The sequence below is a fragment of the Archocentrus centrarchus genome, chromosome 9 (assembly GCF_007364275.1).
Source record: "Archocentrus centrarchus isolate MPI-CPG fArcCen1 chromosome 9, fArcCen1, whole genome shotgun sequence".
In the NCBI taxonomy this organism is placed as follows: domain Eukaryota; kingdom Metazoa; phylum Chordata; class Actinopteri; order Cichliformes; family Cichlidae; genus Archocentrus; species Archocentrus centrarchus.
The window spans coordinates 15,042,444-15,065,475 of NC_044354.1; the positions used below are offsets into that span (position 1 = coordinate 15,042,444).

The 23,032-nt window shown below is 40.4% G+C and overlaps 1 protein-coding gene across 1 annotated transcript; it reads right to left on the bottom strand.

The window, feature by feature from the left end:
* Positions 1 to 7,145: 7,145 nt before the first annotated feature.
* Positions 7,146 to 19,825, bottom strand: tbx5b (T-box transcription factor 5b). Its single transcript, XM_030738480.1, has 9 exons — positions 19,389 to 19,825; positions 18,496 to 18,642; positions 18,163 to 18,257; positions 17,619 to 17,738; positions 16,227 to 16,374; positions 14,538 to 14,690; positions 12,380 to 12,471; positions 11,124 to 11,377; positions 7,146 to 9,466 (listed from the first exon to the last, which is right to left on the bottom strand). Exons 2-9 carry the CDS (start codon positions 18,634 to 18,636, stop codon positions 8,880 to 8,882), a joined length of 1,590 nt encoding a protein of 529 aa, XP_030594340.1. The 5' UTR covers positions 18,637 to 18,642; positions 19,389 to 19,825; the 3' UTR covers positions 7,146 to 8,879.
* Between the last annotated feature and the right edge of the window lie 3,207 nt (positions 19,826 to 23,032).

A 23,032-nucleotide genomic window follows, 5' to 3' on the forward strand; every position in this document is an offset into this window, starting at 1 on the left:
TGTGTTGGGTGATGTGTAAAGTGTGAGGCTGTGGAGATCGAGGTATCACACCCATGTAAAACACCAGCAGACCTTTTAACAGCTCAGGAGGATGACGAGAAGAAGACAAACAGGTCAGAGTCTGTTAGACACAAAACCTATGAGGAAGTTGGAAAGTACTGACAGCTCTGTTAATATCTATTACCCTTATGACACCCATTTACACTGTAATTTTTCTCTTACGTTGCAGGTATGCAGTGCAATATTGTTTCACTGCATCACATTTTAAACTATCAATCCTTTCCTGTGGTTTGGTGTTTAAATTTGAGTTATTTTGAGCCCAGTTGGATTATGGGTTATCTTTAAAAATAAAAGTTTGGCAGCTTCAGCACTTTAAGGATTCAGTGATGGACTGACTCAGGGTTTTTCCAGCTCAGAATAGGCCTCTGGGAGGTGACTAAGCAGTAAGCACGAAAAGCTCACATGTAAAGTCAAGGAGAGGATTCTGTGTTGTGTTGTTTGAGACAAATGTACGTGTTTCACTGTTATTTGGGGAAATTTTGATCAACCATAATGTGCACAAAGTTTATATAAGCAGCAATTTTTTATCAGAATGAAGGCTTGGATTGGCTTGGATAAAAAATTTCTTTAATTAATTTTTTAAAAAATCTATGCAAAACTTTTTTAAAAATGTCTGTCACTTTGGATAAGTGTAGAAGAATTTTCTAGAATGAGATGGCATTTTAGAAAGCTAACAGATGAGGAATATAGCCACAGAGCTGTGAAAAAATAATTTCCCCCTTCCCTATCTCTTAGTTTTTTTCCATATTTGTCACACTCAGATTTCAGATAATCAAACAAATTTAATATTAGACACAAATCGTCTGACTAAATACAAAACACAGATTTAAATTGTGATTTTATTAGGGGGGAAAAAAAGAGCCAAACCAGCCTGCCCCTATATGAAAATGTAATTACCCCCTAAACCTAACAACTGCTTGTGCCACCCTTGGCAGCAAGAACTGCAATGAAGTGTTTGTGATAACTGGCAATGAGTCTGTCACATCACTGTGGATTTTGTGGTGTTTTTTTAAGCTTTTCAGAGGTGGACTTGCTGGCATGTTTCAGATCATATCTACTGTATAACGCAAGTGAGCTTGAGCTTCGGAACTGATGGCCAGATATTCTCCTTCAGAATTTCCTGTTTGAGAGCAGAATTCATGCTTTCATCAATTATGAAAGTCGTCCTGAAGCAGCAAAGCAGCCCCAGACCATCACACTACCACCACCATGTTTGACCGTATGTATAATGTTCTTTTTATGCAATGCTGTGTCAGTTTTACTCCAGATATAACAAGGCTCAAATTTTCCAAAAGTTCAACTTTGTCACGTCAGTCCACAGAATATTTTGTGAAAAATTGTGGGATCATCAGGATGTTTTGGCAAATGTGAGATGAGCCTTTGTGTTCTTTTTGGTCAGCACTGGTTTTCTCCTTGGTACATGGATGCCATTTCTGCCCAATCTCTTTGTTATTGTTGAATCATGAACTCTGACCTTAACTGAGGCAGGTGAGGCCTGCAGTTCTTTAGATGTTGTTCTGGGCCCTTTTGTGACCTCCTGGATGAGTCATCGATGCTCTCTTGGAGTCATTTTGGTAGGGCGGCCACTCCTGGGAAGGTTCACCGTTGTTTCAGGCTTTCTCCATTTGTGAATAATGGCTCTCACCATGGTTTGCTGGAGTCCCAAACCTCATAAAATGACCGTATCTGCCAATGAAACAGCTGATAATCTGATGTATTCACTGATAGTACAGAGGATTGTGCGTGTTTCCTCCCACTTCTAAACCACATAGAATAATTTCAGTGTAAATGCACCTGACTGTTTCCTGCAATGTTGTAGATAAACAAATTCAAATATTGATATAGATATGTAGAGTACTACTGATCAACAACCATCTCTAGGGTTTACAGAAAATGATCTGAAAAAGAGAAAATATCCAGTGAGTGGCAGTTCTCTGGGTGAAAATACCTTGTTGATGCCAGAGGTCAGAGGAAAACTGCTTCAGCAGAAAACTGCTTCAAGATATCCAGAGGAGCATCTCTAAAGGCACAACACGTCACAACACCTTGCAGGAGATGAACAGAAGACCACACCAGGTGGCACTCAGCTAAGAACGAGAAACTGAGGCTACAATACACACGCGCTCACCAAAAATTGGACAATAGAAGACTGAAAAATATTGCCTCATCTGATGAGTTTCCATTTCTGTCGTGACATTCAGATGGTAAGGTCACTCACCATAACTGGAGCGCAGACATCTTGTACAAGCTGTTAATGTAATGAACCTACACAGGAAGGTATAATATCTGTATTGTACTAATTGCATTAAAAAGGTCCACAAACATGGTGGAGAGGTCTATTTCAGTGGATCAAATTAGTGCAGTCAAAGCCTGGCAGATAGCTGCCCCCATCTGTCAACAAACACTCTGTGCAGATAGCTGTGGAATCTGAAGTTGCCCAAGGACGCCAATGGACTGCCCATGTGCTACCACTGCTGAACCATAACTTCCCCAGGAGTCAATATCCATGTCTCAGTCAAAGAGGCCATGTCCTCAATCATGCATAACTTTAAGTAGTCATAAAACGTAAACAAAAATATAACTCACCAAGCTTCAAACTTGTTAAGTGGGGCATTTGAATGTGGGCATCTATGGGCATGGACTCGCTTTGGAGTCACCCTCAAGAGGCCATCTGAGGAACTGCAGTTTTTGCCACTTTTTTTGGCCTTTTGTTTTCCAGCTCTTGAGGCTGAAGCACTTTATAAATGTGATGTCAGACATTAAGTTTAATTCTGGTATTGTTCTCAAATGTCTGATTTAGATTACTGCAAAACTTTAAAAAAGATTATTGAATCATCTGTCTCATAACCAGTGAAAAATGTTACTTTTCTTGTGGCTTACACACACACACACAGACACACACACACACACAAATGCACACATGCACGCACACACGCACGGAAGCACACACACACACACACACACACACACATACACACTTAAGTGGACGGGTAACAAACATTAATACATCCATAATTGAAGGTCAACAGTGCGTTGCAAATAGATATTGAGAGGGAGTTTGTGTTTATGCTAATGCCTTGTCAGACAGAGAGGCCGGCAACTCTCTGACACCATCTATTAATAATGAGACAAGACTGCAGAAATGCACTGGGTACGAACCAAACAATGCTGCTCCTGAGACCCGACAGCAGGCTTGATTGAGTGCTTTGAAATTGGGCTCAATGTGCATGCATTCTTTGGAGGAAGTGATGTGTGTGAATGGATTTGTTTGTTTATTGATGTTTGTGTTTTGTGTTTGTCTCACAGCAGTGGTCTTGTCTGCCCTGTTTGCAAACATGTTTGTACAGGAGTGGCAACAAGCCTGCAGGAATGAGCGGGTCACAGAAATACAGCGAGAGGGGAAAGCCTGCCAAGAGACGCTGAGGCAAATAGTATCTCTATACTAGAGAAAAGCTAAAGAGCGCTGCTGCTGATCTCTGAATACAATGGTATGTACTTGTTTTGAAGAGTTGAAACATAACATTTCTTTAATTATAATTTGGGTATTGTTTGAACCTATTAATCTGATCAAATAAGGGGAAATCAGCCTGTGACATGGTATTAGGCCTTTTCTTATTTTATTAGTTTGCTGAGCCATCTGGAAAAAAAAGTCACATTATTTCCATATATTGTCATTTGATACATTATCATAAAAATATTAGCTGTAAAGTCATTAAAAAAATAAAATAAAGAAAAAAGGAGTAAGTGTTTCTGCTCCAAAGTTGTATTCCTAACACTGTGGGAAAGGATTTTTTTTTAATAGTAAATAATAAAAAAACTATAAAAATATAAACCTTTTTTGTGAGATTCTGGTAGAGAGTTGGACTTACGAGTTGTACACTTTTAAAACTCCTACAGCCATGACCTATGCATAAACACTATGATGACGATGTTCTATTATTCGGACCAGGGAAGCTGTGAGGACACGGCCAGTCTGCACAGTGTACAAACAAATAGAGTGGCAAAGTGAAGTGCTTCTGTCCTGCCTGGACAAGTAGCTTGGAGTGAGGTCAAGGAGTGTGGGCTGTAATTTCTGGAATACGTTGGTGTGTGTCTTTCTGTCATGCTGGTTGGGTGTCTTTGTCTTCAAGACAGTGTGCATCTGCATTTGTCTGTGTGTGTGTGTGTGTGTGTGTGTGTGTGTGTGTGTGTGTGTGTGTGTGTGTGTGTGTGTGTGTGTGTGTGTATGTGTTGGGGGGGGTGTCGGAGGGTGTGTGTAGGTGGAGGATTAGCGTGCCTCTCCAGTCCTCTGGCTGTAATGAGACGGGACACTGGCTCCACAACTTCCCGCTGCCCCCACCGCCGCCCACTGGGGGAGCACCTCTGTCCCTTTTCAGTCTGTCATATGCGTTTGGCTACTGGTTGTGGGACTTTAGTTGCATGTTAGGATTTAAAACAATGAATACTGTGCACATCAGAATCGAGTGAGAGTGACAGAAAAACTTCTCTTCAGTGGGACTCAGTTTTGGGACCCGATGCTACGTATCATGTTGCATGTTTATTTTTGTTTTAGGGCCATCAGCTGTTCTTCAAAACTGGCACTGAGTTGTTCAAGTGGTCTAAAAGTGAGAGTCCAGCATTGATGGGGAAAGCTCCATCAGGCTCCATCATTGTGATGGTTCTGAAGTCTATAGATAAACAGCCATCACTGATCAGGTTAGTCTGAGCCCTCTGACCCTGGACGGGCCTGTCTGCTGTTAGTTTGACCCATAACCTCTCCCTTTGTCTTTCAGACTCAACATGCAGGACAACCCCAAGCGCACTCACTCACCCGCGCACACACACTCCGACTTGGCCTCTTATCCTTGACAGCCCTTACCCTCATATTAAGATCTACTTCAGTGATTTCAGGGCTGTTTCAGCCATAAACTCTCATTTAGGGGGAAATTAGCTTGGCTCTGAGTCTTGTTACTATACCGTCCTTAACAGCATTACGCCATTCTTGGCTTTTAAATAACAACAAGGATGGATAGTACTGTTCAAATAACCTCCACCATCCTATTTTGTTACACTACATGTAATGGCCAGGCATTCATTGTTTTACATTATTGTATTGCCACTGTGATGTCCTCTTAGTGCCATACAGAACTCTAATTAGTGACTCTGACATGTGGAAAAAATTGTTTTATCAACCTATTCTACAGTGATGTCCTCTCAACTTGTGAGTACCAGAGGAAGCTGTACAAGGTTTGGTAATGATGTTGGAGTTTCTGGAAAGCCACTTAGGAAAAATCCTACAGGCTTAGATGTGTCCAAACTTTTAAAACATGGAAAATGTGCTCATCTAAGCTTGGCATTCCAAAGTAGCAGTTGTTTTGACTAGTGCCATGCTAGTCAGGAAGGACTAAGCTGTTGCCCTTTACTGCCACAGAGACGGAGCACCACCAGACCCACAGAGACGAGCCATAATCAGCTTTACCAATTATGCTCCATCTCAGACCACTTATTCCACGCAAAATGGCATCACTAATGCTAGACATCACACAAATGCCTCTCAGAGTTCTGCGAGCGACTCCAGTACACATTTATATTTTCAAACAAATAGTGCAGACTGTAATGAAAAAAGCTTTAAATAAGTCTTTGATGTCTTTTAAAAAAGCATTGCAACAGAAATCGCCGTGCACAGTTGGGCAGCCGCTTTAACATGCAACACAGCAGAAACATCACGTCCTCAGCAACCCTCCCAGTTCAGTCACTATATAAAAATGTAGCTCTGCAGGCCAAATGAGTGACATTTAAAAATGTCAGTCTTTTAACATGTGGTATCTTGACATGTGTGTGTGTGTGTGTGTGTGTGTGTGTGTGTGTGTGTGTGTGTGTGTGTGTGTGTGTGTGTGTGTGTGCGTGCGTGCCTGCGTGCGTGCGTGCCTGTGTGCGTGCATTGGAGGGGGGTGATGGGGAGATAATGATAAGCACCACTTAGGCTCTTTGATCACAAAGGTTCATCAATCTACTGTCTGACCAGCGGGAATGAGAAAGTCCTCCACTGATTAATTAAGGTCCTTTACACACACCATACACAGATGTACACACACACAGACACACACATGACCTGTGCTTGCTAGTGTTTAATATTATTTCAACACTTAACCCAAAGCTTTACTGTCTTAACTTCCCAGCCATGCAGAATCATGACCGAGCCCTGTTACACTACAAGCAGGCATGAAACTATCCGAGTCTCCTTGTAGCACTGGAGGCCCCCTGAGATCTTGCCCCCCCCCCTTTTTTTTTTTTGTCTCTAGAGACAAAAGGGTTAAGGAGGAACAGACCCTCTGAAGAGCTGCCTGCTTAGCCTCTGACCTCATGGTGTATGAGAGACAGAGAAAGGAAGAACAAGAGACTGAGCGAAAGGGAAGTCTGAAAACATCTAACAAACATTTAAGTATATAATTAAAGTGAAATAAAGTGGTTAGAGGTTATTTAAACATTTTTGCAAACAGAAAAAATAGCCATGAATTCTCAGGTGTAGCCATATAAGAGGTTTTTCATCTACAGACACAGAAGCATGAGATGCTGGACAAGAAGAAGGACGGCAAATGGCAATTTGAAGGGGAGTCTACGAGAAGTGTGGGGACCACCAACATACCCCCACCTTCCTTTGTCCTCAATCCCAACAGACCCCTCCTTTTTCAGGGCAGCAGGTTGTCAGTGAAGTGCTCCAGCTGGTGGAGACTGGAGATGCCAAACAACCTGTCAGAGATAAGAAGAGGTAGACAAGGTATGCGCAGCTCCCAGACTACTCTGGAGGTTTGGCTGCTGAGGAGAAGAGTTACAGACACTGGGGTCCATTATGCTTGATAAGACAGCATAGTAAACACTCTTACACTTTAAACAATTCTCTCCAATGCTGCTGAATGAGGTTACACTTCTTATCAGATCTTTCAAATTCATACATGTCTCGAAACAGATAAACTGCTCTCCACTTAAAAGAGTTTCCACTCCAGAGGTGCTGAACATACTTTAAATAACCCACTGGGAATGTTAATCGTTTGTCCCCGCTGTGTTCACTGTCTAATCACAAAGAAGAATGCTACAACCAACCAAAGGACTTTCTCTCTAAAATTTATTCAATTTTCTGTTTATAAATCCATTTTTTTCCCTTAATTTTTCATAGAACAGAAAAGTTTATCACAACTATTTATCACCACTTGGAGATGGAGTGTGAAAGTAGAAGCACACCCTCAAAGAGAAACAATGATCTCTGAACAATACCATCTTATTTCACAAGTTAACAACAAACTATTCTTTACAAATCTAGAGTAATAAATACTATAGGCAGGAACAGGGTTAAAAAAATCGATAAAACAATCCTTATATCATGGTGACGCACACAAACACTCTCTCTCTCTCTCTCTCACACTCACACACACACACACACACACACACACACACACACACACACACCACACACACACACACACACACACACACACACACACACACAGAATTCGAACAGATATCGAGGAATGATGAGGAACTTCTCTCTGGATGGTTTGTAATATTAAAGCATCTTGACACAATTCACTGCATGTTAAAACACTTGGGCAGAAATATTTAAAAAAAAAAACCTGCCTCATACACAATGTCTGCATCTTTTTTCTTTTTTTCTTTTTTAACAAAAAGCGTGACACTTTTTTTGTTTGTGTTTTTGTTTTCACATTTAGCTAAAAGAATGAAAGTGCCCCAAAAACAATTCAGATTTAAAATGAAAAGAAAACAGGAGCTGGTGTATCAACATGATCACATTTACAGCTCTGTGTTTCTTTGCGATTGCTGAGCAATCCTCACGTGTCAAGGATCACCACTGGACTCATGAATAATTCACAAACAAACAAAAATGGGCCAACGCACGCACACATAACACACACACTGCACTCTTGAACCAACTGGTCAGCTAGGGATAAAAGAAAGCCACGTGGTCATTGGTGTGTTCTGAGTGAGCAGAGGAAGCCGATTGGTCAGGCCAGGGTGACTGAGAGGACAGCAGTGACAGCTGTGTGACGCTGAGTTGTGCATTTACCCAGAATGCAGTGGAAACAGTGTTTACAGGTCTTTGGGCCCATAGCGCGGTCTAAACAAACTGTTTATCTCGATGGTGCAGCGCCCGCAGCTACCACTGCCTGTCTCATTGGAAATGAACTCATAGCATTCTTGAGCTGAGCTGACATAGGCTTTACATATACACAAGCGCACGCGCACTCGCTCGGACAACTCATGCCTTTTCTCCTTCAGTGAGACTGAGCATAGAGCTGTGCTTTGAACGCTAAAGAGAAAAAATGTCTCCCTCAGGCTCTGCTGTGAGAGCTCAGATTATTTTGGTCAGTAAATGTTACTGCCTGTCTAACAGTGGGTCACAATTTAAATCCTTCACAATGTAAAAAAAAAATCACTGAGAGGAAAACAAGCCTAGTGCTCACAGCGCAAACATTTGGATGACACCAATCTTTGAGTTACGCAAAGACAAGGAAATAGAACTTTAATATTCACTTTAGTGTTAGAAGGAGCATCCTCTCTTTTATGAACATCTGGAGCATCATACTTGTCCACGTCCTGTCCTTGACAATCTAATACTCCTTCCAGCACAGGGGAGAAACATGACTAACAGATGAGACCTCTTCACACAGCACAAGATCACACTTTTCACAATTACATTACAAAATTAATATATTTAGTCCATATACAGTGCAACTTCTTTCAGAAGAGCAAAAAGAAGACTCTTTAAATTTGGGACAAGGAATCTCTATCCACTTATCAGTCTTTAGGTAAATCCTCTGGTCCAGTTAGGAGGCTGCACTCCATTCTGGCACTCCACATCGGATGTGTGTGTGCGTCTCTAGTGTGTGGTAGAGAGGAGGAGACAGATTGGGCGTGTATCGGGGATATTCTCTGAGAGGAGAGCTGAGCTGCCTGCTGTGAATGTTTTGGGAACTCTGAGATGGTGGTGCAGAGGTCTGGCTCTGATAGGGATCGTGGGCAATGTGTTCTCCAAGTGGCGGAGAGGTCTGGTGGGCTATAGCGCTGAGTCGAGAGCCCTGAGGGCTGGAGCTGTAGGGGGGGTGAGGAGTATAAGGTGGGTAAGGCTCCACTGGGGTCATGGCAGTCGGAATAGGGCAGGTGTATGACCAGGATGTACAGCTGAGTTCATCCATTCGGGGCTCTGATCCAGCAAACATGCAGGCCTGACGCTGTCCCATGTCTGAGCTGTAAGGGGAGTCAGTGAGTCCCAGGGCTGGGTTGTTGGACAGACCAGATGGAGGAGGTGGGTAGGAGGAGAGGCGATAATACGATTCGCCTTCACTTGGTGAACTACCAGTGAAAGGTTTCTTGTATGAAAGCTGGTGGTTTCCTGAGGAGCAGTTTTCCTCCACTATAGAGAGACGGAGAAAAAATATTTGGTTTTCCATTTGAAGTTAAAGACAAATGAGAACTGGAAAAGTTCCAGCTCAGGATTTATAACTTCCCATTTATTGCAGTTTAAGTAGCTGAGATCCAAACAAAAAAGTGTACACGTAAAGTTTGTCTGATTTCAAAGTAGGCCTATATATTACTCTATCAGTCATTTATACTTTAAATATTAGCAATATGGCATGCTTCTTAAAAAAAACAACAACAAAAAAACACCTGAACTGCACCCAAAAAACTTGGGGATCTGAGTGAAATGCTTATGAAAACAGAATGTGATGATTTGCAAATTAAATTTGATCCCATCAACACATTTCAACACCTGGCTGAACATCTTAAGTTAATGAGGTAAATTTAAAACAAGCCAGTGACATAATTAGGTATTAACAAAGGGGCACAGAGGTAGTAAAACTATTTTCTTAGTCTTTTAGAAGTAAAGCTGAGGTGGAGTCCCCCATTCTGTGAAAGACTGCAAGCAACTTAAGAATATTGTTTCTCAATTAAGAAAAGTTGCAAATAATTTAACAAATTCATCATACACTGTACATAATATTAGGAAAAGATTCTGACAATCCAGAGGAAATCAATACTGAATAGCTATGATCTTTGGGGCCTTCCAAAACAGACTAAAAAACAGACTGTGGTGGAAATGACATCATGGGCTCAGGAAGACTTCAGGAAGCCACTGCCAGTGAACACAGTTAATCACTGATTTTACAATTTCAAACTCTCCCATGGAGAAAAGAAGAAAACATACAGGATATAGGCACAGAAATGCTGCTGCCTTCTCTGGGTCTGAGCTCATTTGTGCACTGGCCCTCCAAAATCTTAAATTATTTTTAGAAATTATGGATGCCACTTCCTGGCTAAAGAGGGAAGGAGCCATCTGGCTTGCTATTAGCTCACAGTTCAAAAGTCAACATCTGTGATAGTATGGGGAGGCATTAGCCTACATGACATGTGTAACATATGTGAAGGCCCCATTAATGCTGAACAGTAAATACAGGTTTTGGAGCAACATATGCTGCCATTCAGGGAAGGACTGGGTTATTTCAGCAATGCTACACCAAACAATGCCAGATGTTGCCAAGTAAGAGTCACTTGCTTGCAGTCCAGACACCTACTGAAACCATTTGGTGCAATCAGTTCCAAAATGAGCGGGGTTTTTTTTTTTTCGAAAAGATTTGAAAATGAGTGCATTCTGTTTTTATTCACATTTTAAGTAAATTTAATATTAAATATTTCATATTTTTGCACACATTACACAATGATTTCCCCCCCTGAATTTTATGCCCTAAAATTCATCTTGACAATGTAATAAGTCTCACTTTCTCAGTCAAAGTGCAGAAGTTGTTGCACAATCACTGCTCATTGAATTTTTTTTCTTAAAGCAGTTGATTAATGTCTATTTAAACCCAAGCAAGTGTATGTAAATGGAGATATGAAGATACATGATATATTCAGTTATTCAGCTGTTGCCTCAGCTGTTGTCACAGTTTGCAAACACAAACTGAATGGCAGAAAGAGCACAGGTTATCATAAATTTGCTCTTTTCAGTTGTTTTCCTGCTTCATAGCTATATGTTTACTTAAGCCTGATGTATACACATGGTTTCCTCCTACCTTTTCTCTTGGTGCAGTGGTACACCTGCTGCTGTTGGCCAGGTTGCAAGTGTGGATGAGGCAGGGTGTAATGCGTGGGAGGAGAATTCAGCAGTTCCTGAGGGCTGCTACCATTCAAGCCGTTCTCACAGCTATAAGGGGACCCAACAGCCTCGGGGGAGCCACGCAGACCACGACTCTCCCCACTGAGGGGACTCCCAGTGGAACAGGCTCTCTGACGGACAGTACTGCGAGGGACCACTGGGTAATCCTTCCTGGAAGAGAGATGAAAACAAGATTACAGCATAGGACAACAATTTATCTCAGATGCTGTAACAAGCACGGGAAACTGCACAAACCATCTTTTCCTGAATCTGTAAATCTATATAGGTATTAATATTCTGCCTGATTGAATTCTTGTTTTTTCCCCTTTTCCTTCAGGTCTATTTAGATATTCTCCATCCTTTCAGGTCTGATCTCTTTCTGTGCGCCCTGCCCTCTTGGTGAACTTGGCGATGTGCGGGAGACAGCGGGCCACATCGCCCTGACTCCCACTGAGACAGTAACACACTCACGCGCGCGTACACACACATACACACAGTGCTGTTGTGAGATAATTCACCGTTCTAAAAATAAACATCCATCCTTGTCACTTCAGATAGAATCTCCTCTCCTCTCCTCTCCTCTCCTCTCCTCTCCTCTCCTCTCCTCTCCTCTCCTCTCCTCTCCTCTCCTCTCCTCTCCTCTCCAACAAAGCAGAGGTGCTGTATTTAATGCTGCTCTCCCGCCTTCCGTCTCCCCCCTTGTCTTTCCTCAACCTCCATTCAGTGACAGCTTATCCCATTGGCTTGCAAAAACCTCTAAACTGCCTGCCACAACACTACTCGAATGGAGATTAGTTCAGCACGCAATCAGACACAATGTAGGGCTGTCAGCTGATCAGCAGTGACAGCCTAAATAGACCAGCAGCAACGTGATATCATGCACTTATCAATGCAGTGAAGAAAATGACGCTGGGTGTTCGTCGTCTTTGTGCTGCATATTCAGCACGAGGTTTCAGGCTGAGAAACCTTCAGGTGACAATGGCTCACATCTCTTTATACCACTTGGCTCCACTCACAGACACACTCATGTCTTAGACCATATGCACCCCATCATAACAACCTCCTTCCCCCAGCTGACAGAGGGAGAGAGAGAAAAATAGAAATCGTCTCCTATAAAAGCTCACAAGCACACAGCCACCAAAAATGCACACGCATCAACAAAGCCATACTCACCCTTGTAACTTGGCCATGCGATGCAGCTCATTGTCGTCGCTGCCTCTGAATCCCTTAGCAAAAGGATTATTCTCTATCTTCAGCTGTGTGATCTGAGGACAAAGCAGAGCAATCTTTTTTTACTCAAACTCGAGCACTGCACAATGGCATGTACACGGCTCAAAGGCACATTCGGCTTTTAACTATTTTTTTCACTGACTAAATCAGCAGTTTAATATCATTCAGAGGCCCTGCGAGTGTTAAAAGCAGGACTGCTGAAGCGCTGCACGGCCAACATTCCTCAGCCGCTTACGTCTCTAACGGGGCGAACAGTGTTCTCGCCAGCTGACACAGAATAAACTGTTTACCCAAACAGTCACCAGGTTTAAGGATTTCAGGCCAAAGCTTTTAGAGGTCCAAAGCTTCAAGCTTTGATGTTAAAGCTTCAAACTTCTCTCAGTGATGTCATGGAGGTAAATCTTTGCAGTTTTGAGGGATTTCATTTGGTCAAAGTCCAAGACCATCACACAGCAGGCGAGCAGGCTGAAGATCTGACACGAGCTCGGGTACAAACAAACTTTGAAGTGCTGAAAATACTGATAGCCCTCACAAAACTGCTGGCTGATTTCCACAAAGCACCAGTTTCACATTGGTGCTTTATATATTAGTTTTATTAATAGTGGTTGTTTTACTATATATCACGGCACTATAAACTCTTTTTTTTTTTTTAAACAAGCATATGCTTCACCAAAAGAGATGAAAAAATGAATATGTAAAACTAGTAAATACTTAACAATAATAATAGAAGAAGAAGAGCTGTTATAATTATTCTGCTCATTTTTATCAGTATAATATATTATTATTTTATTATTGTAAGTCTAATACAATATATATATATATATATATATATATATATATATATATATATATATATATATATATATATATATATAAAGTGTGTCCAAACTGTATTGTAAATATTTATAATATAATTATAAATATAATCATATGATAAACATAAATAGTTCATAGTTAGTAGTTACATATAATAATTTAACAACTATTAACATTTTTGTATAGTGTATTACCTACACAGTATCAAATTTAGGCTAATTTAATATTACATTGATAATAATAGTAGCTAACAGCTTAAATACACTGTAAAATATTTGCTTATAGTACTTTAGCTGTTCAATGTACATAAAACAAAGCCGTGCAAATTGGTTATAAACTAAAAATCTCTTCTGATGGATTAAATACTTGTTATAGACTTATTTTCTGAACCTTGTTGGGCTTATTTTATATAAACGTTAATTATATGATAAATAAAAGAATGTTATATTAAAGCTACAAAATGTATCCTTCCATTTTATCTGCTGACCAGTTTTGTTTACAATGTATACTTCCTAAAAAAAAAAAGGTAGAAAACTTTCTTATGTTATCTGTTTAAGTTACAGTTATTTATTATGAAAAAGAAATGTGATCAAAATGAAGCCATCACATGTAAACTTATTCAGCAGAGTGGCTCAAAGCTTCAGCAATCTGTCTTTCTACTGGATGCTGAGGAAACTGGCTCAGCTAAGATTAAAGGAAAGAAACAGGTCATTACAGACTGACACGAGCGCGAAAACACATACAAACGCACAGTGAAAGAGGGAGAAAGAGAAACTTCATGTTTACATGTTTATGAATGCTAAGTAATGACGCATAAACCAAGAGGATGCTAATTGACTTTTTGGATACAAAATAAAGACAGTAATACAAACAGAGTGTGCGTGTGTGTGTGTGTGTGTGTGTGTGGGGGGGGGGGGGGGGGGGGGGGGGGGTTGACTGTAACTACTGACTAAAGGCAAAAAAATAAGCATGCATCGCTATCACTGATTTGACAGTAGAGCAGCTCTTACATGCAACCATAAGACTTTGAGATGCATTTCCATTATTGTTTGAATAACTGTAACATACTGTAGCTTAGCCAGTGAAAAAGCTCAATACTTTTTATTCATATCAACATCTGCATAAACATCACTACTGGATTATACTATTATAGGGATTTCAAATTCATCTGTGTAACCATACCGTACTCGAATACATTGTAAAACTCCCAGTACTTGCAAATCTATTTGCAGGTGGCTCCTCGTGTTTAGCAGTGCTTCATAGCGTGCCCCGCTATTAGGCTTACCTTGTGGTTCTGATAGGATGTCACAGCGATGAAGGCAGTCTCAGGGAAGATGTGAGTGCAGAAAGCCGTGTTTTTGGAGCCAAAGCCATTGTTCTCATCTGCCTTGACAATATGGAGACGAGGCTGGTATTTGTGCATGGAGTTGAGTATTATCTACACGGAGGAGATATTATGTAGGTGAGACTGACAGAGCTGTCATGTTTCTGGAAAATCATGAGATACTTGGACCTAGACTATAGAATCCAGGTGGAGAGTAATCCCACGTAATGATACTTTGATTTCCATATTACTTAGCTGACATAAATGTTTAAAACAGGGATCACTTGTGAGCAGGATCAAAGTGAAAGTTGATAGTACTAACATTAAAGGATCTTTCTTTATAAAGTTACAACCCAAGACCAACTTTGTCCTAATAATATGAATCCTGCCAGAATGAATTACGTGTGTTTTGTTTTTTGTCTTTGTTTGTATTAACCTCTTTTTTTTTTTTTAGCCTTTTTGATTAGAACCCAAAATTATTGATGAGGATCTTGTTTTCCTATAAATGTGAATGTAAGAAAAAAAATGTTACTGTAAAAAAAGGGGAAAAAATCTTAAATCAATATATTAATCTTCATTTATTAATCTGGTATGGCATCTGGAGCCTTTTGAATACATGGTACGCCCATGAACATCATCTGATATGATGAAGGTAAGAAATCTGTCCAGCGCTCATTAATCATTAGTCTATCAAACTATTTCAACTTATCACAGTTTAAATTTGCCTAATTATACTTTCTGATTGATTTGTTATATATTATTATCCCATCTGTTATTTGTAAAAAGACTTTAACATCTGGTTTGGACGTGCTTGTAATCTTGAGCTATTAAAAACTCTGTGAATTCTGTACGCCGTCTGAACTATTTCCCACGACACTGATAACTCCACAAGTGGTTCTAAGCTGGATGGCGGCCCTCTCTGCGCGCTTACGGGCGTGTGCGCGTTTGTTTACCCAGGGAGCTCGGTTTAAGCGCAGCGACATATCCGCCGGTGACATGCATTAGCTAGTGGACTTTAGAGTCACTGAAAATATCCCCAAAGTAACACGCATGAAAATTTCACCTTTATGTTCGTTTTTTTTTTTTGTTTTTGATTTTGTTTTGTTTTTTCTGAGAGCGCATGCACAGAAACCACGCTGCGCGCGCAGAACCATATCCTATCACCTGCTCTCACGCCCTGCAGCTCCCCGCGCCTGTAACCGTATGTGTCTCAGCTCTGTGCAGTGTGAGCTGCGCGTCCCTCGTGGTGATTTGTGTTGTGTTGCGATGTTGGCTGAGTTATACTCAGAGGAGTGAGCTTCATGTGCTGCCCGCTGAATACAAGAGAGGACGGGCTCCTCGGGTTTTGGCTGCCTGCTAACTGGACTTGTGCTGTACTTTGTATAATCATTTTTCTTACACTAAAAACACCACTCAGATTGAATTATATAAATTGCACATAAAAGCTATTTAGTTTGGCCTGCAGACCACCTTCATTAGGAAAACTGATGGTTTGTATCCTCATTAGAAGTAAAAATAATGGAACGGTCACAACTAACTTCAAAAGGGCAAAAAATATATCTTTTTAAATTGTAGCAAACAGTCTGTCTGTATATGCAGACCCAGAAATTAACCACGCAAGCAAAAATACCGTTAACTAGACAGACTCACATGTCCAAAAGGGTCCAGGTGGTTGTTGGTGAGTTTGAGCTTCTGGAAAGAGACGAGCTGGCGGCTCCAGTGCGCCCCGGTGGCTGGAGAGTCCGGATGGACGTAGAGCCTACCGGGCATCGCGGGCTCTGCCTTCCCCGTTATCGACCTATATGACCAACGCAACGCACTTGATCGGAAAATGGTTGGACACTGACACACACATACACACACATACACGGTCATAGCGGTTTGTTTGAGCTGCCAAGTGCTGCTCGTGGTGCAGCAGGCCAGCACTGCCGCCGGCCGCAGAAGGCCTGGTTGATTCTTTAATTAGACCAACTATTTTTTGCTGGCGTTTACGCAGATACCCACATCTGGACCTTAACTTAGTTAACCCAAATGAACCGTTTCCTCCTAAACTGCTCTATCTCTTAATCCTGTTAACAAAGCCTGTGTTTTTTAAAGTAATAAATAAAAATACAAAAATAACAACAACAACAGAAAATGTATCATCTAGCCGACTATTTATTAGTGACTATTTTCTCCTTTTGTTGCAGTCGCTGAGAAATAGACTACATGCTGGCAAAGTTTTGGTCATTTTGGAAAGAAATGTGGCCTCTTACACTGGAAGTCAGAAATTCTCCACACTCACAAGACACCAGAAAACAAAGCCCTGCAGGCTAGCACCCATTTACAGGCTACCTTGGAAACACCGAGCGCCTCCATTAATTTTACTCTCTGAGCTGGGACTTTGTTTCAGGTAATCCACAGCCCCTCATGTCTTTGTAATAACCAAATGATGCTCTGAAGAGGCACAGATCTCGCTGCAGAGTCGGTCCCCTCAGCACCACAACACACATACACACACATACAGTTGAACGGGAGATTTTAATCCGGTCTACGCCGTCTGTCCGCCCTGTGAACCCGTCATATTCTGATTTAACCGGCGGGCAGACATGGGGGGAAATACGGGGAACTAGGCCATCCCAGTCTGCAAGAAGGACCCGACCTTTAAAGAGTGCACAAGCGTGGGTGGAATGGCGGGTATAAACCCACATCAACAAGGTTTACCCAGAGTTCAGTTCAGAGGTTTCTTGATGTAAAATTCATAAGCAAAGAGGAGGAACGAGATGACTGAGCCTGAGATTTGAAAATGTGGATATTTCTTTCTGGAGGCTACTAATTCTTTTATTTATTTATTCATTTATTTTAAGTAGCTGTCTTGTTGTTATTGATCTCGTTTTATTTACACAAAATAGTCATTCTTTTTTTTCTCTCTCTTTTTTCTTTTTTAAAATGGGGAAACTGACCTACGCCAAACACACAGCCATATTGTATCACTGCCTCGCCAACATGACTTTGAATCTCCTGTAAGTGTAGATGTTAGAGATCACACATGTTCCTACGAACCATTTGTTGTCTGCGAATTTGTAGCGATGGTCATCGCCGGGAATGATGTCCATCAGGAGAATGTACTTGGTTTTGGGGTTGAGTCCTGTGACCTTCACTTTGTAACTGGGGAACATCCTCCTGCAGGGATCACATCCAGGAAAAACAAAGAAAAAACTGTGACATTTATTATTAGATTCTGATTTTTTAAAAATGAATAAAAAAAAAAAAAATATATATATATATATATATATATATATATATATATATATATATATATATATATATATATATATATATATATATATATATATATATATATATATATATATTCATTTAGGCCTTTCTGCTTCCCTGAGACAAAATGTCTCCTGAGGCCATACTATGTTTTGCCCCGTTAGGTCTACTGTTGGATCAGATTTGTTATTATTAAAAATCATTCTCGTTCTTTTAGTTCTCGTGAGGCTTTTCAGACGGGACACAAGACATGAATTCAGAGACACACAATCGACTAATGACAGGCTATGAAAAATTAGTGTCTATTTTAGTCATTAAACAGTTTTACCTTCCAGCCTTGGTGATGATCATTTCCGTTCCCACTTCGTCAAACTTGGTCCAAAGTTCCCTGTCATGAAGGAAAACTTTGATTCCCTCCATCCCCTGTAAAAAATATCAATAGTCCACAAGTTAAACTCTGAACTCTAGTTATATTTGAATGAGTGTTTAGTAATTAATATGTATTATAAGATAAATCCATGGTAAATTAAACCGACAGCAATGATGGCGATACATCAGTGTGAGGCAGCGACTACTAGACGGACAGCTACTAGTTGTTGGCTCAAAGGAAAAAAATTTTTTTTTTTTAAATTAAAATCCAGAGTAAGCTACAGGTTGGTACCTGCGGGCTCGACGCGCTCTGCGGTGAAGCTGGCGAGTTTAAGGCGAAGCTGGAATTTTCCTGTTTGGTTTCCTTCGGGGAATCCATACAGTCCGAGTCAGGGCGCTCTGCAAGGCCGAACTGGTCCCCCCCGTTTGCCATGTCCCACTGATGCGCGCGCGCGCGCACGCACACACACACACACACACACACACACACACAAAACACAAGGTTAGTGCCACACACAACACACACTTGCCGCTTTCACTGGTTTATCTGATCAAATTTTATGCGCTGTTTGACACTGAAGGATGCCAACTGGTTAGTGTTAAAGGGTAAAGTCGGCACCATATATGAATAATAATTTATTTATAATAATAGTTTATATGTGAAGAACAACGCCATTTGTTAAAAAGAGCACAAAGAGGCCACACTTTGATTTTGTGAAGTTAAAAAAAAAAAACAACACACAAACAACTTCTGGCCTTGTTTTTGCAAAAAAGGATCATGACTTACGATAGATTACAATGGCTCACATTGAGTTACACTATGGGCTAACTCATCCAATCACCTAATTACAAGCTTCCTCTTAAAAGGAGATTAAACGTGCAGCTTGAACTTGAGCATTGTTTTCAAGGAAGGCTAAAACTCACTACTAGTTTTACATGGTATAAACAGCCCAACTACCAAACTACATTATAGTTACAGATACCATAATAAATGCACTGTTTTCATGGTTTGTATTTCAGACTCAGTGCATGATAACTGCAGCTTTACATTCCAGTTAACAGTTGAACTGTACAGCTACTACAACTACCGCCTGCAGTTCTGAAAGTGCATAGCACTCACATCAAATATAACCACAGCGTGTGTCTGGCATGTTTATTTTCTATGGTCTCTCTGAGGGCCTTTACCTCAAATGCACTGCCCTGCTCCCCCTGCAGAAAACACGCTCATCATCCTCCTGCGCGCTCTGCAGGCTGCTTGAGTAATTTTTGTGCCTTAAAAAAAGTGTATATTTTAAATATTTCCACGTTGGTTCTTAAAAAATCCACATTTCCTCTGTAGCTTTATCATATCGTATTTTTTTTGTTTTGTTTTTCCTTTGCTTCGTTGTCCGACTTCCTGCACGCGCACATACTGAGGCGCGTCCGCCCAGCTGCTCCCCGTCCACGGCTATAGTGAAGTCTGAGCTCTGCTCACAGCGGCTGTAATTCCTTCCTCATTTGTCTCGCTCACTCCCCATTGTCCTCGCGGACTCAGCGGTAGCCTTGATCTGAACCCAGCTCATCAGATCCTTCACAACAAATGGAGTCAAGTCCGCCTTACATATTCCGCCCTCCCCCTTCTGCCTTCTCTGCGCTCTCATAGGTCTGCAGCGTGCATCGGTATCTGCAGCCCAAATCATGGCTGTGACACTGGCCAATCATGCGCACGGACACATACACACAGACGCACGCACACTATGCACGCACACTATGCGTGTATATATATATATATATATATATATATATATATATATATATATATATATATATATATATATATATATATATATATATATATATATTCATACAGTGTCTATTCTCCTCACAACATTAATCATTTATTTTACAGCCTTCTCACTTGGTACTTTGTCATACACACTCCAATTTGACAAAATAACTCTGGGTTCATTTCCTACCTGAAAAAAAAATTGTATTATTCATGAAAATGTCCTGCTTAATAAGAGAAACGTGTTACTTCCTGTCTGTTTGAGGAGAGAGGGGAGCTATTTTACGCTTGAACTAAATAAACATTTGACTTGTGATGGGTGAATGGAAGGAGACTGCAGGCCAGACTAGAATAAAATGAAACATTTTACACAAATGTTGATTCATGTGTGAGCAATCCCCACGCACGAAAGCAAGACAGACAAACTGGTAACGGCTGGCAGAATTATTGACGTACCAGTCGGTTATTGATTCGTATTTGTGCCATGTTGGTGATTAAAACACAAATACATTTGTTACTACATGCCAAGAAAATGTGACGCGGATTTGATTTGTGCATTTTCAAGATAAACTCCCAAATATCTAATCTCACACGAAGTACATACAGACATCTTTTTATAGGAGATTATTCAGTCACAGAAAGGCCTATAACAGCAACAGCATCGAGTTGACGCGAGCGCGCATCACTTTGACTGGATTACTGTAGATCCTGATAACCGGAGGCATCCAGAGTTGAAAGTTGAAGAGGTCACCGGGAGGTCAGCATTACACATTACCACCGACGTTACTCCATTCAGCCTCACTGCAATCTCTCATTCAGCCTTTTTTGAATTTATTTAAATATCAACCAGATTTTCTGATTAATAATTTACACGAAATGCCCGAAATTTTCGCTACGATTTTTTCGAGATACATGGCAGTTGGGCATGGGCTAAAAAAGCTTACTAGGAAATATTATAGCTTACATAGATTGACATACTGGCTTTGGATATAACGGAACCCAGTAGCTATTCGGTCTAATAATATTATTATATTTAATGTGAAATGTTATCCCCTGCAGGGAATTCTTGCGCATAAAAATCTCTCTTTTACGCGCGAGAAAGTCTCGGGTTTAATCCACCTGCACGTGACTATGTTTTGCTTCCAAAAAGCATTCATAATTGCAGGTCTTACCGTTTTAAATGATTCAAAATCCCAGGTGTGGACCTCTGGTTATCGCAGCTTGGTGCACAACCTCTCCTGCATAGCGCGACAAGCGGGTACTGCAGCGAGCGTGCTGCCACTGGGAGAGACAGGGTCCGTACCCTCTGTGTGTAATTGTGTGTGTGCTGGTGTGCGTTCATGTGTGTAAATGCAGATCCATCAAGTTTCCGAGCTGCTCGGACACCATACCAATAAGCCTATCAATTTATAATCCCAGACACACGCTACAATTGTGCGTTTTAAGCTGGTGGCGCCAATTAGGTTACACACAGCGACAATTTTAAACTGATCAACAGATGAAACAAGTTATTTAGTGTTTCCCACTGATTATCAAACTGATGTAAATGTTATACTGAAAAGGCTATGAAAGAACGAATGCGACGTGTAACATATTTTTAGTAGCAGTCTACCCTCTGAAGTCATTTCTGAACAATATTTCTGGGAATTTGAAAATACCATTAAAGAGAAGCTGCAGTAGATTATTTTACTGATGTCACTGAGACTATACAGTCTGGACATATTAGCTTTTCCCAGAAGGATTGGCCTGAATAATGTTTCTCACATTCATTATATTTGTTTACAGAAGGCTTTTATTTGCTGGAACTCCTCATGAGTCATTTTATAGTCCGCTGGTCAAAGATTTTGCTTTTCAACTACAGTGATAAATCAAAAATGCCAACTTAAATATTTTTGCACAAAGAAATATTATTTTGTTAAAATTGTAATAATATGACGACACAACTGGAACAAAAGTCCTGTAAAAATAAGCGGGACGATTCCCAGAATGAACTTTCTCAGAATTAATTTTGACCCACATTACTTACTCACCTCATCCGAAAGAGCAAACCGACGCACACGGTAAGTCAACAGTGTTGCGCCACATGGTAGTTACTGTACACTCGCCAAAGATAGGTAAAAATAAAAACAAAGCAATACAAATAAATCGAAGGGGTTTCTGAGTAAAAGCAACATATCCTAAATATATTTGGGCCTTCAAGCAAATTAACATGCGGAAGGTTGCTGTAGTCCGTTTATTTATTAAGAGAATTATAATCATTTTATCTATTCCTGGAAAAAAAAAATACGGTTTTATTAGTCTGAATGCAGTTTTCCGGAAAGTTCTCCAGAATGTCAAATAATTACAAATACACAAACGGAATCGAAATCTGCCGCTTAAAACACACGCAGTTTAACGCTTCCTTGCAAACGTTAAAAACAAAACAAAACAAAACAAAACAAAACAAAAACACAGAAAATTGTCCAAATCATTTTTCTGTGGACGGCATTTGTGATAAATAGAGACGTCTTTGTCTACATGATAATTTGTCAGAATCTTTGGGGAAACACTGAGGATTAATAACCAAATAATTATTTAAAAAAAAAACACACAATACAAAAACAAAAACAGCATTTCTTACTTTACAAACAGCCTTCATACTTTTTAAAAAGATTTTTTCTTTTATCAAGACCAGAGGTATGGACATATCTTTGACATTAAAATATTTTGACTTTACTTTTGAAACCCACTTTTTGCAGGAGACACACACACACACACACACACACACACACACACACACACACACACACACACACACACACACACACACACACATGCACACCCCATTTTGAGCAGTGCACAACATTCATAAAGTTGGTGTTTGACTGAATACTTTTATTTATTTACTATTTAAAATAGAACCACATTTACCATTTAAATCTTTATGTTTTGAGTGATTAGTCTCATTATCAATTTGGATGTTTTTTCTTTAGAGTATAACTCTTCATTTGGTATGATCCCACAGCTGTTGAGGTCCATGCAGAAGAAAAGCTAAAGGCAATGGTTTGAATAAATGAGGTGGCGG